The 19,915-nt window shown below is 40.5% G+C and overlaps 1 protein-coding gene across 2 annotated transcripts in view; it reads right to left on the bottom strand.

The window, feature by feature from the left end:
- The window catches only part of PLEKHA6 (pleckstrin homology domain containing A6), a 949,845-nt gene that overhangs the window by 708,019 nt on the left and 221,911 nt on the right, over positions 1 to 19,915 (bottom strand). For both annotated transcript variants that reach the window (XR_014224910.1, XM_082245107.1), the window contains exon 7: positions 6,564 to 6,971. Coding sequence is in view for 1 of the 2 variants with exons in the window: in XM_082245107.1 (XP_082101233.1) it covers positions 6,564 to 6,971 (408 nt within the window). In the remaining variant the exon portion in view is untranslated. The remainder of the gene's footprint in view (positions 1 to 6,563; positions 6,972 to 19,915) is intronic.

The raw sequence follows: 19,915 nt of genomic DNA, 5'->3' as shown, positions 1-19,915 counted from the left end.
TTAAAGTTTGCAGCCTCCCTAAAATACTTCTCACTAAAAGTGGGAAGTCTGAAATGGATTTGGAAATATGAAGGGTATTGGCGCTACTTCTAATATGTTAGTGTAGTAAGACACTAGTAAGCAATGGTGCTCTGTTAAATGGGTGTGAAGATGGTATGCATATAACAACACTCTATGGCATATACAGAAACACTCTATGGCATATATTAAAAAGGTTCAATAAATTGATAGTGAACTTCTATTATGGTGGGAAGTAAATAAATAAATATAAAAGTGCTGTATTTTTACTTGTGAAGCAGTGATTATCTACTAGATGGTAGGTGCATATATACTATGAATAATTGGTTATATATTATCAGATGAAGATATGATTATATAAATTATGACAAATAAATATATATATTGATGATTATTAATATGTGAATATTCCTTTAAATAAATTATTAAAATATTCAAAAATTAATTAAAAAAAGTGCTAGTGCAAAAAGATAGTCCAAAATAAATAGTTTGTGATCTTTACAAAGTGCTAGTGTTATTCCCAAGTTTAAGGGAAAAAAAAAGAAGCTAGAAGAAATGTAGGTGAGACGATGGAGGTGTGCTAATTTCTTACTTGGCTGTGCTCTGTGCGGTGATACAGTGCCCCATAAGAATTGCACTCCCCGCAATGCTTTCCCCTTTAAAGGGGTAGCAGGCTCTGCACAGCAATAGAGATGGTCCAGGAGATCCTGCGGTTATGCTTTTACTGGTTCCAGTCTGGCTATGCCTCTGGTACCGGTCCTGGTGTGTATAGGTGTCTCCACGCTAACCCTCTGGTTTGATGTTTCGGAGGTGCTCATACGTTGCTCATACGTTGCCCCAAAAGAAGAGTAAACCGACCATAGTGTAGTAGTTTGCAATATATTTAATAAAAATAAAATATCCACTCACAGTACTGGATCTGTGCGTACAGCAATCTCGCTCGGTAAGCGCTCGGACTGGATGTTCGGGTCGTTCCACGAGACAGAACCACATTTAGCGGAAGTGACAAAGTGACGTACGATCCAGCCCAACGTGTGAGTGGAGTGGATATTTTATTTTTCCCTTGAACTTGGGAATAACACTAGCACTTTGTAAGGATCACAAACTATTTATTTTGGACTATCTTTTTGCACTAGCACTTTTTTATTAATTTTTTTAATATTTTAATAATTTATTTAAAGGAATATTCACTTATTTATAATCATCAATATATATATATTTATTTGTCATAATTTATATAATTATATCTTCATCTGATAATAACTATAATTATAACTAATTATTCATAGTATATATGCACCTACCATCTAGTAGATATTCACTGCTTCACAAGTAAAAATACAGCACTTTTATATTTATTTACTTCCCACCATAATAGGAGTTCACTATCAATTTATTTTTTGTGGCACTGGGCACGTGAGCACTTTATTGAACCTTTTTATTATATGCCATAGAGTGTTTTTGTATATGCCATAGAGTATTATATGCATACCATCTTCACACCCATTTAACAGAACGCCAGCGCTTACTAGTGTCTACTACACTAACATTCATAGCCTTTGCCATGACACTCAAAATTGAGTTCAGGGACATCCTTTTGCCACTGATCATCCTTTAGATGTTTCTACAACTTGATAGGTGTCCACCTGTGGTAAATTCAGTGCATTGGACATGATTTGGATAGGCACACACCTGTCTACATAAGGTCTCACAATTAACAGTGCATGTCAGAGCAAAAACCAAGACCTGAAGTCCAAGGAATTGTCTGTAGACCTTGAAGACAGGATTCTTTCGAGGCACAGATCTGGGGAAGGGTACAGAAAAATATCTGCAGCATTGAAGGTCCCAATGAGCAGAGTGGCCTCCATCATCCATAAATGGAAAAAGTTTGGAACCACCAGGACTCTTCCTAGAGCGGATCGCCCAGCCAAAATGAGCGATCAAGGAAGAAGGGCCTAAGTCAGGAAGGTGACAAGGAACCCTATGGTCACTCTGACAGAGCTCCAGCATATCTCTGTGAAGAAAGGAGAACCTTTCAGAAGAACAACCATCTCTGCAGCACTCCACCAATCGTGCCTGTATGGTAAAGTGGCTAGATGGAAGCCACTCCTGAGTAAAAGGCAAATGACAGCCCGTCTGGAGTTTGCCAAAGGGCACCTGAAGGATTCTCAGACCATGACAAACAAAATGCTCTGGTCTGATGAAACAAAGATTGAACACTTTGGACTGAATGGCAAGTGTCATGTCTGGAGGGAAAAAAAGACTTTTGAGGTTGAAATTGTTGCCAAAGATGCTTCAACAAATGATTGAGCAAAGGCTATGAATACTTATGTACATGTGATTTTATTTAATACATTTGTAAAGATTTCAAACAAACTTCTTTCACATTGTCATGGTGGGGTATTGTTTGTAGAATTTTGAGGAAAATAATGAATTTAATCCATTTTGGAATAAGGCTGTAACATAACAAAATGTGAAAAAGTGAAGCACTATGAATACTTTCCATAAAACATAGATATAGATATAAATTGTTTCCTGAATGATTTTAAATGTTTAATTTTGAAAAATGAAGAGGAAATATAGCAATTAATAAAGTATTTTGTATAAATAGGATCTCATATATGTTGATTTAAATAAAAGGGAAGTAATTCACATTTGTATCACTAGAGGGGAGTCAAGGAAAAGAGGTATTGAAATACAAATAATAATAATATTAAAACACATTTTCATTATAATAGGTATTATAGGATCATATAGCAAATTATGTATATACGTTTTTATCCAATAAAGGTATGCGAAAAACCAAGTTTTTTTAAGTTCTAACATGTTATGCATAGATGTATAACATGTACATCCTTTAATGTCTCTAAATTGTCAATAACATTATTGGCATAAACATCCCCATTATATGCTATTAGCATATATAAAGATGCTTAGGAGAGTAGTAAGCCAATGGGACAGCACAAGGGAGTATATAGGACCAATAGATAAAATGGCGGCCACATGACATCACGTCTGACTCAGGTTGCACGCACGGCGGCTCATGGAGACGAGCAGCGAGGATTCTAACTTCCCAGGCATTGTACAGTGGGTGCCCCTTTCTGGCACATGGAAATGCAAGTGCAATGGCATATGTTTTTAACTAGGATTGTTTTTAGATAAACTTATAGCACGATTATTGCGCTTTTTTTTTTTTTTCTGGGACTTCCCTGCTGGTGATTTTGGATGAAAGAGCAAAGGAGGTGGACGCCAAGTATACACTAATCTTAGGATTAACCACACAAGCTGTGATGGTCCTTGTGGCCCAAAGATATCTGGTGAGTGACCCCCCACCCCTTACATTAGGTGATGGAGCTGTGGGTACTAGTTTAAGTGGATAATGTAGAAACTTCAAAATGTAAATTTGATATAGATTTTTTTTGGTCATTCGTTAAAAAAAATAACAAGGCTGAAAATGGCAATCTGTGAACTGCAGAAACCAAATACAACCAATACTTTTTGTATTATGGCTACTATAATCTGGTAAACCTACAGTGGGGATTGAAAGTTTGGGCACCCCAGGTAAAAATGTGCATTAATGTGCATAAAGAAGCCAAGGAAAGATGGAAAAATCTCCAAAAGGCATCAAATTACAGATTAGACATTCTTATAATTAGGGATGCACCGAAATTTCGGCCACCGAAATTTTCGGCCGAAAATGAGCCTATCCCATTTCGGCCGAAAATAGGTTAAAAGTGCCGAAATTAATGGCCGCCGTGAGGAAGGAGGAGGGCGCAGCGCAGGTTTGAAAAGTCCCTGATTCTCCCATCCGTAGGATAGGAGAATCAGTCTTTTCAATTAGGGGCTGTGGCTGCAGCAGAGCAGAGCGTCTGTGACACCTCGTCTATCACACAGCCCAGCAGCGAGCAGTATTCACCCCTCCCAGACACGGACAGGAGAGGAGAAAGACATGCAGCTCATCCTCCTCCCCCCTCCCACCCCAGGTTTTCTGTGTCTGCCCGGGGCCACCCACTCTCCTATCTCGACGTATGTGTAGGACAGAGAGGGGGATGTGGGCGGGAAATATGAAGAACAGCAAGCAGCTACACATTCCAAGCCTCATGATACCTGAGCCATCCAGCCTCTGCCTCGTCCTCGGACCTTGAATGAGTGAGCACTGAGCACTGCATTTACACTTTTCATTACACATAACTGTCCCCATCTCCCTCCCTTGTCTCCCCTATCTGCCCCCCCCCCCCCCCTCTGTTCTTCCAAATTCCATTGAGCACTTATGCAACCCATACATTGACTGCTTTTTTTTATTTGTTTGATCATTATGCTGAAGAAAAAAAAAAAAAAAAAGGTGCAGAGTGAGAGTAAGGAGATTTCATCCTTGGGATGCGGAGGGACGCTGAGGCAGCTTACATATGGAATTAGTATTATGCAGCATGAGGGGTTAATGTATTGTCACTACTGCATTAGTGACCAACCAGTGGCAGTTAATTAACCCCTTTGTGCTGCTTTAGTGCAATCAGTGGTAATTAACACTGATACTGGTTGCACTAATGCAGCACAAAGGGGTTAATTAACTGCCACTGGTCGGTCACTAATTCATCAGTGACCAGCAGTGGCAATACATTAACCCCCTCATGCTGCATAATACAAATACCATTGGTAATTAAATTAACCTCTTGCCAACCCGTCACAGTACATATACTGTGACAGGGTGGCAGCGACAGGTGTACATCGCTGCCTGTTTCTGGTGTATGCCCCTCTTCTATCTGTTAGAATTTTTTGGGGGAAAAAGTAATTTTCGGTTTCGGTTTTCGGCCAAAGGCATCCTGCATTTTCATTTCGGTGCATCCCTACTTACAATATGTCAACAAAAGTTAGATTTTATTTCCATCATTGACACTTTCAAAATTACAGAAAACAAAAAAATGGTGTCTTCAAAAGTTTGGGCACCCTGCAGAATTTATAGCATGCACTGCCCCCTTTGCAAGGCTGAGACCTGCCAGTGTCATGGATTGTTCTCAATCATCTGGGAAGACCAGGTGATGTCAATCTCAAAGGTTTTAAATGCCCAGACTCATCTGACCTTGCCCCAACAATCAGCACCATGGGATCTTCTAAGCAGTTGTCTAGAAAACTGAAACTGAAAATAGTTGACGCTCACAAAGCTGGAGAAGGCTATAAGAAGATAGAAAAGCGTTTTCAGATGTCAATATCCTCTGTTCGGAATGTAATTAAGAAATGGCAGTCATCAGGAACAGTGGAAGTTAAAGCAAGATCTGGAAGACCAAGAAAAATATCAGACAGAACAGCTCGCAGGATTGTGAGAAAAACTTCAAAACCCACGTTTGACTGCACGATCCCTCCAGAAAGATCTGGCAGACACTGGAGTTGTGGTATACTATTCCACTATAAAGAGATACTTGCACAAGTATGGTCTTCATGGAAGAGTCATCAGAAGAAAACCTCTTCAACGTCCTCACCACAAAAATCAGCGTTTGAACTTTGCAAATGAACATATAGACAAGCCTGATGCATTTTGGAAACTGTTCTGTGGACCGATAAGGTTAAAATTTAACTTTTTGGCCGGAATGAGCAAAGGTACGTTTGGAGAAGAAGGGGCACAGAATTTAATTAAAAGAACCTCTGTCCAACTGTTAAGCATGGGGGTGGATCAATCATGCTTTGGGGTTGTATTGCAGCCAGTGGCACAGGGAACATCTCACGAGTAGAAGGAAAAATGGATTCAATAACATTTCAGCAAATTTTGGATGGTAACTTGATGCCATCTGTGAAAAGGCTGAAGTTAAAGAGAGGATGGCTTCTACAAATGGATAATGATCCTAAACACACCTCGAAATCCACGGGGGATTACATCAAGAGGCGTGAACTGAAGGTTTTGCCATGGCCTTCACAATCTCCTGACCTCAACATAATTGAAATCTATGGATAGACCTTAAAAGAGCAGTGCGTGACAGACAGCCCAGAAATCTCAAAGAACTGGAAGACTTTTGTAAGGAAGAATGGGCAAAGATACCTCAAACAAGAATTGAAAGTCTCTTGGCTGGCTACAAAAAGTGTTTACAAGCTGTGATACTTGCCAAAGGGGGCAGTACAAGATATTAACTCTGCAGGGTGCCCAAACTTTTGCAGATGCCATTTTTTTGTTTTCTGTTATTTTGAAAGTGTAAATGATGGAAATAAAATCTAACTTTTGTTGACATAAGAATGTCTAATCTGTAATTTGATGCCTTTTGGAGATTTTTCCATCTTTCCTTGGCTTCTTTATGTACATTAATACAAGTTTTTACCTGGGGTGCCCAAACTTTCGAAAACCCACTGTATAAACCAGATTAGGTTGTTATATTTCACTGCATATAATGGCCTGAAACTTTGTAAATCAACTCCTTTTTTGTATCTAAATCTCTACAGTCAAACACAATTTTAGTAAATACACACTAAAGATACCATGTAGAGGGTAGAATCGGGATCTTACAGGGAACACTAACTGTAGCCACTACCTTCTTCTATACATAATGTAAAAAGCATTTTACCTTTGCATGTCTTCTGTAGGAACTGCAGCTCTGCGTAGATTCACCCACTGCTGAAGCTGTGACATTGAGTTTTGTCTCTGAGCTACCTTTTCTGTGTGTGTACGTGGCAGGTTTGCTCGCTGTCCATTTTTTTCTGTAACAGCTTTACCCACTGGTCGAACTGGAGAAGGGGCAAAAATCCATCCATTTGGTTGTGGAGGGTACTCTCCTTCAGGTAGGTATCTAGAGGGGTCCATGTCTAGGATTCTTTCAGATGAAGACCCTGAACCATTAACCTTGGTTAATTGGCTACTTTCAGATCTTCTCTCTAACTTTTCAGAACCTTTTCCATCTCCTTCACCACGGCTTCTTGTTTCAGGATCTTGATCTCTGGCAGGTGGTATATTTTCACTGTCCTGCCTCTCTAGTCTGAAAAAACACAAACAATACTAGGATCAGTTGTTAAGGATTTTTATGTTTGTGTGTGTTTTTGCAAGAACAGAAAAATAGGAATTTTGACCAGTAGAATGTGTTTCTTGTAGTACAGTATGGGACACTGGATCTTTAATAATCATCATTGGGTTATAAGCATCTACATTCAGGTCACTGGAAAAAGAAGGCTGCAGGAACATCCTCCTGTATATTCTCTCCCACTCTCAGCGAGCCTCAGTTTTAAGAGCCAGGAACGGGACATATCCCATACTGTTTTCCAGGAAACGGATTTTACTGGGAAGTAAAAAATCTCAATCATCGAACACCATCCAGCAAATCAAAGCATTCTCATGTATGGATCAAAGAGGAAACCAGGGATTAAAACCCCAAAACTTTTATTGGTACAATAATAAAAGTGGACCGTGTACTTACATCGGTCACGTCGCTGTTACAGAACACAGCGGCGCGACTAGCAAGAGAAACCATGCCCAAAGTGTTTCCGACCAATCGTCGATCATCAAGAGGCTTAGATCATCTGTCTATCACAGTCCTTTTAAATTCACTATACAGCCACATCTAATTAAAGTACGGAAGTTCTCCCCCCCCCCCCCCCCGTAGCCTAATACATCACTTCGGTGATGCAACGCCATTATCTGTGAGACCAGAAGCAGCAGCATAGGCACAGGAAGGGAAGAGACAAGTTCTGTGCAACTATCAGACCCATTTGCACTCAAACATCATTTAAAACATAAAATTCTTATAGGGAATGAACTTAACCCAAAGATATTTTTAAAACCTACAAATTAATACGAATAAATAAAACACAGGGGGAAAAATGGACATAGAGCGAGGACAAACTAGTCCCACCCCCATCCCTGTAACCAACCTGTATATGGAGTGTAGAAGAGGATTAGCCTCTTCCCCCTCATAATTATAAGATCAATCTAGAGCAGAATTCATAAGGAGCAGAAACACAAAATGAAAGGTCACAAAGCAGTGCAGGCTCAACCATTGTCTATAAAACAATGGAGATCCCACTCTACATTGTGACCAAACGGAAAATAAGATTTTAATTCATGCAGCCACTGCATTTCCAATCTTGATACCTCCCTCTTCTTATTACAACCCCTCCAATGGGGATCAAGTAATGCAGCAGCAGTAAATTTCAAGCAGCTAAGGTTACTGTTGTGGTATGTCTATAATGCAGTGATAGACTATGTTTCCTATAACCAGTTTTAATACAGTACACATGCTCTCTTAGTCTATCCCTGAGTCCCCTTGTCGTGCGTCCTAAGTATTGTTTCTTACAGCCGCATTTCAATAAATAGACCACAAACTTGGACTCGCAAGATATAAAGGTGTCAATCTCATAACTCCTTCCTGTTACATTAGAGGAGAAATTTGTAATCTTCAGCCTATTATGGCCTAATTTACATATGACACCTATTGCAGGGATAAAAACCTTTTAAACCTCCTAACATTAACGTTTAGGTTTGGGGGGATCTACCACATTGTGTACAATTTTATCCCTTAAGTTCGGTGCTCTTCTATAAATAACCTCCAGATTTTCAGGGAGAAAATCTCTCAAAGTATGGTCTGCTTGCAATATATCCCATGGTTTTTTGATAATTAATTTGATTTGATATGCTTGTTTGGAGGAGGAGGTAATGAACGGACATACCATCTTCTTTTTCGTTTTCACTGATCGGTTCTCATTAGTGCAGTTCTATCCATTTTACTCACCTCATCTATCACCTTATTAATGGTTTCCTGGTCGTAACCTTTTTCCAAGAACCTGTTCTTGAGAACTGTACTTTGTTCAATGAAAGCTTCCGAAAAGGTGCAATGCCTCCTAATCCTCATTATTTTCCCCTTTGGGATATTCTGAAGCCAAGGGGAATAATGACAGCTGGTGACAGGGATGTAACTATTTCTGTCAGTTACCTTAAAAAAGGTGCTGGTTTCCAACCTATCCTGCTTGACTTTAACGGATTTATCAAGGAAATCTATTTTTTCCCGACTAGTACAGAAGTTCAGTTTGATACTCTTCTCATTTGTATTAAGAGCACTCATAAAGGTGTTCAATGAGGACGCATCGCTTGTCCAAATGAGCAAAATATCGTCTATGAACCTCCTGTGAAAAGCCAGGCCCTCCTGTCTTCGCTGGTAGATGGCATCCCTCTCCCAATAAACCATGAATAAATTTGCCAGGCTCGGAGCAAATTTAGCCCCCGTGGCCACCCCTTTTTGTTGTAGGTAGAATCTGTCCTAGAACCAACAAAAGTTATGAGACATAGCAAATGTCAAAAGCTCCAGGATAAAATTCCTCTGCTTAACAGGAATTGTTAGATCCTTGCTTAAATAGTATTTAACAGCTCTTAAACCATGTTCATGCTTTATATTTGTGTACAGGGAGGCAAAATCAGCAGTAACCAATGTCATCCCTTCCCTGTACTCAAAATCAGCCAGCTCGTTTAGAACATGCTTTGTGTCCCAAAGATAAGCTGGGGTATCAGTAACTAGAGTCTGTAAGAAGGTATCAATGTACTCTCCAATTTTAGAAGTGAGTGAACCTATAACGCTTATGATAGGCCTGCCTGGTGGATTTACCATGTCCTTGTGGATCTTGGGCAAGCTATACATAACAGGTATCTGAGGACCTGTCAGGATAAGGAATTTACTTTCCTTTTTTTAGTCAAAATCCCCATTGCCTTACCTTTACTAATAAGAGCTTCTAGTTCTTTCAAGTAATTTTTAGTGGGATTTTTTTTGAAGTAGTAAATAAGTGTCTATCATTAAGGATGTCATATATCTGGTTTAAATATTGCTCCTTGCTTAGCACAACCAATCCTCCTCCCTTATCAGCAGGCCTGATAATGACGTCACTCCTATTCTGAAGTTTTTTCAGACCAGAGGAGAACATTCTCTCTTCCTGAGTTTTTTGCACATTCAATTTCTCTAAATCCTGGATGACTCAATTCCTGAAGACCAATATAGAAACATAGAAACATAGAATGTGTCGGCAGATAAGAACCATTTGGCCCATCTAGTCTGCCCAATATATCTGAATCCTATGAATAGTCCCTGGCCCTATCTTATATGAAGGATAGCCTTATGCCTATCCCATGCATGCTTAAACTCCTTCACTGTATTTGCAGCTACCACTTCTGCAGGAAGGTTATTCCATGCATCCACTACTCTCTCAGTAAAGTAATACTTCCTCATATTACTTTAAAAACCTTTGCCCCTCTAATTTAAAACTGCGTCCTCTTGTGGTAGTTTTTCTTCTTTTAAATATGCTCTCCTCCTTTACCGAGTTGATTCCCTTTATGTATTTAAAAGTTTCTATCATATCCCCTCTGTCTCTTCTTTCTTCCAAGCTATACATGTTAAGGTCCTTTAACCTTTCCTGGTAAGTTTTTTCCTGCAATCCATGTACTAGTTTAGTAGCTCTTCTCTGAACTCTCTCTAGAGTATCTATATCCTTCTGGAGATATGGCCTCCAGTACTGCGCACAATACTCCAAGTGAGGTCTCACCAGTGTTCTGTACAGCGGCATAAGCACTTCTCTCTTTCTACTGCTTATACCTCTCCCTATACATCCAAGCATTCTGCTGGCATTTCGTGCTGCTCTATTACATTGTCCTCCCACCTTTAAGTCTTCTGAAATAATTACTCCTAAATCCCTTTCCTCAGATACTGAGGTCAGGACTGTGTCAAATATTCTATATTCTGCCCTTGGGTTTTTACGCCCCAGGTGCATTATCTTGCACTTATCCACATTAAATTTCAGTTGCCAGAGTTCTGACCATTCTTCTAGTTTTCCTAAATCCTTTTCCATTTGGCATTTCCCTCCAGGAACATCAACCCTGTTACATATCTTTGTGTCATCAGCAAAAAGACAAACCTTACCATCGAGGCCTTTTGCAATATCACTTATGAAGATATTAAACAAAATTGGTCCCAGTACAGATCCCTGAGGTACCCCACTGGTAACATGACCTTGTTCTGAATGTTCTCCATTGACTACAACCCTCTGTTGTCTGTCACTCAGCCACTGCCTAATCCACTCAACAATATGGGAGTCCATGCTCAATGACTGCAGTTTATTGATAAGTCTTCTATGTGGGACAGTGTCAAAAGCCTTACTAAAATCTAGATATGCAATGTCTACTGCACCTCCACCGTCTATTATTTTAGTCACCCAGTCAAAAAAATCTATAAGATTTGTTTGACATGATCTCCCTGAAGTAAACCCATGTTGTTTTTCATCTTGCAATCCATGGGATTTAAGATGTTCCACAATTCTATCCTTTAATAGGGTTTCCATTAATTTGCCTACTATTGATGTCAGACTCACTGGTCTATAGTTGCTCGATTCCTCCCTACTACCTTTTTTTGTGAATGGGCACGACATTTGCCAATTTCCAATCTTCCGGGACGACTCCTGTTACTAATGTTTGGGTTGGTGTTCGGATGATTAAAGAGAGAAGCATTTTTCAGATTTGTGTGTTTAAATTGGGAGGGCAGAGTCTGAAGATGTATAGGGTTCTGCATATAATGTTTTTTAATACTCAGTTGTCTAACAAACTTGTTAATGTCAATGAAGGTTTGAAACTTGTTTAGTCTCTTTTTTGGGGCAAATTTGAGGCCCTTATTCAAGACTAACAGTTCCTCATTATCCAATGTTGCTGAACTTAGATTGAAGATACCCTTATTTAATCCCAAATCTTGTGTTTTTTTGGGATCCATTTGTCCTTCTCCCTCCTCTTTTTCATCTCTTCCGTCCGTATTCCGTTTTCTGTCCACACGAACCCCTAAAAAATAACCATTGGGATTATTATTTATTGGTGGTTGCGGACCTGCATTTATAGGAGGTCGTTGGAAACTGGAATCTCTCCCTTCATTATAGTTCCTAGAGGTAGTTTTATTAAAATGGTAATAATTGTTCCGTCTAGGTGTATTAGGATGATGGCTGTTACGTCTACAGCCAGCCGGTCTCCACGCTGGATTGGAATTATACCCATTGTTGTTCCTATTATCAGTCCAACCCCCTTTCCTCGACTCACTAGAATAAGGGTCATAATGAGGTTTCGGTCTGGATTGACTATAGGTACGTGGCCCCCTATAGGGTGTTGGAGATTGATACGGATGCTCAAGTATGTAATTTGCTCCATGCCCATCTTCCCGATAATTACTCAGAGGCTGAAAACGACTATTCGTGGGTAGACCTGGTAAGGACTGTTGTCCTCCATAATACTGGCTATCCTGACCTGCAGAAAAACCAGCCATGACGTTTCCATGGTTAGTATTTTGTTTCTATTAGATTTCTTTTTTGGCTTTCTAACTGAAACCCAGGCATTGGAGGGTCCTGCAGTTTCTGGATCAGGAGGGACAACATTTCCTTCAATGTTTCCTTCCTCCATCGTCACCTGCCATTTAAAGACAACACCTTCCTTATAATCCTTAGTATCCCTATTATACTTCTTTTTAAATGTCTGCTCCTTTTCTGTAGTATTTACAATTATGCTTAATTTCTCTGATTCTCTCATGTAATCTTCTTTGTCCTTAAATGGTATAAGTGTCTCTCTAGTGGCATTAATTTCAGAGTCCAATTTAGCTAGTTTTTGCTTTTACTTTAAGACCAAAAAGTTAAGAAGGTCTATGCCTGCTTCATTGAAGAACGTATACCATTCCTGATCATCACCCAGACCATCATGTCCTGGGGGTACATCCCATCCAAGGAACCTAGGTACCATCCTTTCCGTTATACTGTGTTCTAACAATAACATGTCCCATGACACGCTTATTCAAGAGGTCATAATATTTTTGAGGTGTGTGAACATTCCTTGTAGTTCACCACACTGGTCATCCTCAAATACCTCATCTTCATTCAGGACTCTCTTATTCCTAATCTCAAACACATCCATAATCACACAATAAAATGTTGCATCATGAGAAAATGGTATCAAAAATCAGATCAAAGAATAAAAATAACATCCGCGCAAATCTACATATGAAGGCAGCTGGCAAAAGGAAAGATACAGTCCCTTAATAAGCATATAAAAGACATTGCAGCGCCTAAAATTAAAAATTGTATCTTATAAGAAAAGTCCAGACACAGTCTTACAAAGAGTGCAATAGCAGCTTCATCCAGTGAGAAAATGTAGGTTAGATAATCCTTTATCGGTCCCTTATAAGTAGAACCCACTTAGAATAGAAAACATCATGTAAGGGATCAGGACTGGTGCACTTTCATAACTCCTCCCTTCAGGCACCCATCAGCAGAGAACACAGCACAACTTGTCAGTTTACAGCCAGCATTTGAAAACCTGGACCAACACGCTGTCTCTCATTCATCGAGCACCATCCAGCAGATCAAAGCATTCCCATGTATGGATCAAAGAGGAAACTGGATGAAGCTGCTATTGCACTCTTTGTAAGACTGTGTCTCAGTCTGGACTTTTTTATAAGATAAGTTTTTTAATTTTTCATTTTAGGCACTGCGATTTCTTTTATATGCTTATTAAGGGACTGCATCTTTCCTTTTGCCAGTTGCCTTCATATGTACATTTGTGTGGATGTTATTTTTATTCTTTAAGTCAAAAATCTTACTTTCTTAGCCGCACAGTATGGAATGCGAGATCTTTAATAATTACCATTGGGACATTTCAAAAGCTGTCCAAATGAGGGGTAGGAAGAAAAGCAACAATGTCAATGGACCCACACAACAACCGGTCAAGACGACTCAATAGACACAGCATGTAACAACTTGCATCCAAAACTGGAATCAGAAGAAACCTGAACATTCACCTGGTAGAACCTAAAAAATGTGTGAATAGAAGACCAGGTGGAAGGTTGAAAATCTGAGAAACAGATGTCTGATGGTGAAAAGCCTGTGAAGCACTAACAGATCTAATAGAATGGGTCTCAACAGGAAAGTGAGAAACCCTCTCATTTAAACCATAAGCTCAAAAGATAACTTATCTGATCCACCTGGCAACCACATAGCAAGAAGCAGAAAAACACCAGCAGGATCCCTCAGGAAGTAAAAAGCAGGAATCCAATTGCCTGAGGCTCAGTTCACATATATGCAATTTGGATGCGTTTTACACCGCATGTCATGTGAACCAAACCCGCTTTCTTTGGAGCCGGCTCACATACAGTTGGGCCCATAAGTTTACATACCCTGGCAGTATTTATGATTTCTTGGCCATTTTTTCGAGAATATGAATGATTGCACAAAAACTTTTCTTTCACTCATGGTTAGTGTTTGGCTGAAGCCATTTATTTTCAATCAACTGTGTTTACTCTTTTTAAATCATGACAACAAAAACTACTCAAATGACCCTGATAAAAAGTTTACATACCCTGGTGATTTTGGCCTGATAACATGCACACAAGTTGACACAAAGGGGTTTGAATGGCTATTAAAAGGTAACCATCCTCACGTGTGATCGGTTTGCTTGTAGCTAGTGTGTGTGTATAAAATGTCAATGAGTTTCTGGACTCCTGACAGACCCTTGCATCTTTCATCCAGTGCTGCACTGACATTTCTGGATTTCTGAGTCATGGGGAAAGCAAAAGAATTGTCAAAGGATCTGCTGAGAAAAGGTAGTTGAACTGTATAAAACAGGAAAGAAATAAAAAGATATCCAAGGAATTGAGAATGCCAATCAGCAGTGTTCAAACTGTAATCAAGAAGTGGAAAATGGGGGTTTCTGTTGAAACCAAACAACGGTCAGGTAGACCAACTAAAATTTCAGCCGCAACTGCCAGGAAAATTGTTTGGATGCAAAGTTGCCAGAAGAAAGCCATTACTATGCAAACGCCACAAAGTATCCCGCTTACAATATGCCAAACAGCACAGAGACCAGCCTCAAACCTTCTGGCACAAAGTCATTTTGAGCGATGAGACCAAAATTGAGCTTTTTGGTCACAACCATAAACACTACATTTGGAGAGGAGTCAACAAGGCCTATGATGACAGGTACACCATTCCTACTGTGAAACATGGAGGTGGATCGCTGATGTTTTGGAGATGTGTGAGCTACAAAGGCACAGGAAATTTGTTTAGAAATGATGGAAAGATGAATGCAGTATGTGATCAAAAAATACTGGAGGAAAATTTGCATTCATCAGCCCGGAAACTGCGCATGGGATGTATTTGGACATTCCAATATGACAATGATCCTAAACACAAGGCCAAGTCGGCCTGTCATTGGCTACAGCAGAATATAGTGAAGGTTCTGGAGTGGCCATCTCAGTTTTCTGACCTCAATATCATTGAGCCACTCTGGGGAGATCTCAAAAGTGCAGTTCATGCAAGACAGCCCAAGAATTTACAGGAACTGGAGGCTTTTTGCCAGGAAGAATGGGCAGCTTTACGATCTGAGAAGATAAAGAGCCTCATCCACAAAATTCTTCAAGCTGTCATTGATGTTAAAGGGGGAAGTACACTGTATTAAGAACTGGGGTATGTAAACTTTTGATCAGGGTAATTTGGGTAGTTTCTGTTGTCATTATGATTTAAAAAGAGTAAACACAGTTGATTGATAATAAATGGCTTCAGCCAAACACTAACCATGAGTGAAAGAAACATTTTTGTATTAGTATTCTCGGAAAAATGGCCAAGAAATCATAAATTCTGCCAGGGTATGTAAACTTATGAGCACAATTGTATATACAGTGCAGCAGCAATGCACATTTTCTGCACATTTAAAGAGTCCTGTGTGTTTTCTGAGCACTGCAGTGCAATTCGGAAATGTGAATTCCAGGCTCATTGCCTTTTATGGGAACTCTTCTGAATTGCATATGTCATCAGTTTAAAACACAAATTCAATCATTAAAAAAAAAAAAACACACACATTGTGGGGGTTCCTTTCAGGTCTTTTATGGATTTTAAGGGGAACCCCATGCCAAAATTAAAAAGGAAAAAAAAAAATAGTGTGGGGTCCCCCCCCATAATCCCTTACAAAGGGGACAAAGGCCTCTTCCCCACAATCCTGGCTGTTAATTGTGGGGTTCTGCGGGCAGGGGGCTTATCGGAATCTGGAAGCCCCCTTTAAATAAAGCGGCCCCCTAGATCCCGCCCCTCATGTGAATATGTATTGGGTACATTGTGCTCCTAATCATTCACCAAAAAAAAGTGTTAAAAAGAAAAAAAAACAGACAGTTTTTGACAATTCCTTAAATAAAAATCTAAAAACAATGTCCACCAGTGTAGATCCATCAGCAATCATGACCCCCACCGCCACCCCAAAAAGCTCCTCTCACGCCAAATGCTCCCGCCATGTGTCAGCTCTGCCATCTGACAGTTCTTAAATAACTAAATGGTGGGCCATCCAGCGATGTCACCAGTTGGCACCGCCGCCTTGTGATGTTTTCGACCGGTGCATGGAAGGCTGCATGCTTGAATAAGGGTCTGGTATGGATTTTCGTGGTTTAAATTTTGGTGTGGGGGTTCCCCTCAAAATCCTAACTAGTGTCTAGGGGCTATTATGGATTAATGCCTCATGCCTTTTTTTGTTTTTTAATGTTTTACAGTCAGCTGTCAGTGGGGATGACTAATAAGTCATCTGTTGTTAAGGAACGCGGCGGCTGGCTTCCTGGCCCACTCTTTAACAACCAGCTAATGTTAAAGACGCCAGTGTCCCCAGTTCCAAAAATATACATCTGAACCGCATTTGCTTAGCAGCTGAACTGCTGCTTAGGAAATTTGCAGTGATAACTGAGGGGAAATTCACACCAGACACATGTGAACCTAGCCTAAAAGTGGTAGTAGCAGACAGGTAACCTCTCAAAGTGCATCAAGAGAGAACATTCTTTGGATGCTTTGAAGCAGATTATATAGCACAAATAATGTTGTGGTTAATGTGGAAGGAAAAGACCACCTTTTCAGGAAGGAGAATTTAGACCTCAAGACAACCTTTGTGTCCTTGTGCAACATTTATGATTTAGGGCAACTAGCTTAACTAGCGGACCGAATATCAGGCGGTATTGGCCGGTTCAATAGAAACCGGCTGACATTTTGCCCGTGTGTACAGCAGCCAATCCAACAGAAGCTGGCTGAACGTCCAGTTTCTGTCGAAGGGGCATGACTAAAAAAAGGTAAAAGAAAACTGAACAGCTTGGGAGGAGATCCTGTACTAACAATCCAATGTTAGTATAGTTATCCCCTTCCGAGCTCTTCGTTTTTTTTGTTCAGCCCCCTGGGTTGAACAAACAAAATCTGATAGTGTGTACGAGGCTTTAAGCTACTAGTTTATTTTATTTTTTTCGTTCAACCCCACAGATTGAAGGAAAAAACTGAAAGCTCAAGTAGGAGCCACTGTACTAACAATCCAATGTTACTATAGCAATCTCCCCTGCTGTATTATTGTGTTCTGAAAGGGGGGAGACCTCCCCGCCAAAACACTTCGATCAGCACTTTTAGCCATTGGCTGAGAGAGCCGATAGGGAACCGGCTGGCAGACCTTTTTTGGTCACGAACCTTTAACAGAAGCCAGCCGAATGGCCAGCTTCTGTCGGACCAGCTGTCATACACACAAGCTGTATCTTGGCTGGTTTCTATTAAACAGCCCGATGCCGTCTGACATTCGGCCCGTGTGTACTAGGCTTTAGAGTTCCTCTGCACATTGGTGATAACAACTAGAAAGAACATGTTGCGAGTGATATACCACAAATGATGTATCTCTAATAGTTTCAAGAGGTAGCTGCAGAATGTACTAGGGAAGAGATGTGTGATACCCTAAACAAAGGCCCTAACTCGGGAGTGAAAGGCCAAGTGTCTCTGAAACAGAATGACAAAGGTCAAGATCTGTTCTTTGATGGTAATTGTGACAGTATTCACTGTCACTGGGAATGAAAGACAGACAATATGCTAATATCAGTTTAACCACCTGTCTTCCAGACCTCGTTGAATATGCTGATGTACTCACCTGTTATCTACAATAGGTACACCTATTGTTTGTGTATTGTATTGCAGGAGCTCAAGGATGGCCATCTGCTACTTAATTGGCTCAGGTTGATTGAATTACTGTCATCTATTAGTTGCTGAGTGGAAATATACGGTTTGTGTTGGTTGTTCTTTAGATATGTTAATTCTATTTCTGATTACAATTTCATCTGCATAGGATAATGTAGTCAGGCAACCCCTGACCTGTGTGTAGTAATTTGATCAGGAGGGGGATGTGCTTGTGTGTATAAGTTGAGTGTGTAACTGTTCAATAAAGGAGGTTCCAAAACTTGTACAAGCTAAGTTGTTAACTAGCTTTGTATGAGGGTGGCAGGGAAACTGTGGTATATATGTTCATGACTGCAAGGAAGCCCTATACCGGTGGAAGACCACAAGTACACAGTGGGTCCGCGGTTCCGTTACAGTAATCATAGCCAGATGTTGATCCAGACGAAACTGGAGGAAGGACAGAATACATCCGACAGTGTACCGTCTAAGATTAAGGTTCCTTAACAACAAGCAAGACAGGTTTACCAGGGGTGATGGTATTGTTTGACAGAAGTCAGTACCCTAGCCTTCAAGAAAGTATGGACAGAGTTCGATAGTACCATTTCTCAGTACCTTGGCTTTAACAGTCATGCCATTAAAGCCAGCGACCAGAACACCGACCATTGCAACAGAAGATCCAGAAGGGCCCTCAAAGAGTCTGCCAAAAGTCTGAGTATGTCCGAGTACTACATCCCGGCGTGTTGAGAAATCCTGGAATGCTATCAATCTCAATCCTGCAAAGCAGAGGAGCGAGAACCTGGAGGAGCAGAATGGCATAGATCAAGTTGTACTGATTTCACGGGGTCACCAGAACATCCACTGTAATGGCCTGAATGTCCCTGGACCTGGTGGAAAATCTATCCAGACTGTTGCTGAATTGTGATGTCAGCAGTCCAGCGTCCCCAAACTGAGACAAAAGGCCTGAAATACCTCCAGATGGATTGCCTATTCCCTTGGATTCAGACACTGACATATCCATTTGCCATTTTTCTACCCTGGGATGTAGACCATGGAAAGGGCCAGAACGTGAAGTTTGTGAAGCCCACATCGCTTTGAGTGGCGTGACTTCTGGTGCCTCCTTAATGAGCGATGTAAGGCCATGGTCGTGGCACTGTCTGACTGGATTGTTATATGCTGTCCTTGCAAAAACAGGAGTCCAGCATTAAGCTCCAAATTGTGAGGTTAAGGAAGGCAGAATCTGTTTGTTCCACACTATCACATTGTTGTGTGAAATCAGTATGGAGTAAAGCAAGGCATACAGCACAGCCTTAAAGGCGGCAACCATTATACCCAAGACCTTCATACAGGGACAAAGTGCCTTAGGGAGGTGAAAGCATCTATTGTGAGTACACAAACACTACACGAACACCAGTACACATAGGCACATTTTTCACCCCCTGATCACCCCCCAGTTAACCCTTTTACTTCCTGTCACATTATGACTATATACAATGTACAGGTTTTTTTACTGATCATTGTATTAGTGTCACTGGTGACGCCAGTTAGTGTGAGCAGCAGTTAGTGGTAGTTAGCGTTAGTCCCAGATAGGGAATATATGGCAGGTACCCTAAACCTAATAAAGATTTAACCCCCTGATCACACCCAGTTAACCCCTTTACTGCCCTCTCACAGTGTCATTACTATACTGTACAGATTTTTTTTTTCTGACCCCTGTATTAGGGTCACGGGTGACGTCAGGATAGCTTCAGATTGTCCGCCACATATTCAGTAATAAAGTTTTAATCCTTCAATTGCCAGTGACACACACACACTAAATACCTCCATTACTAGTATAGTGTCTGAATGGATGAATATCTTTGATCAGATCAGAACTATACTAGCGTCCCCAATAGTTGAGTATAGTGTTCCCAAATTGCAGCGTTAGCAGGATCAGCCCCAACACCTGCCAGCATCTGCGTTTAGCCCCAGTCCCCAA

This window comes from Pelophylax lessonae (assembly GCF_965119305.1).
Source record: "Pelophylax lessonae genome assembly, chromosome: 2".
NCBI classification, from domain to species: Eukaryota; Metazoa; Chordata; class Amphibia; order Anura; family Ranidae; genus Pelophylax; species Pelophylax lessonae.
Note: the sequence above shows the minus strand (reverse complement) of the source record. Positions and strands in the feature narration are given on the sequence as shown.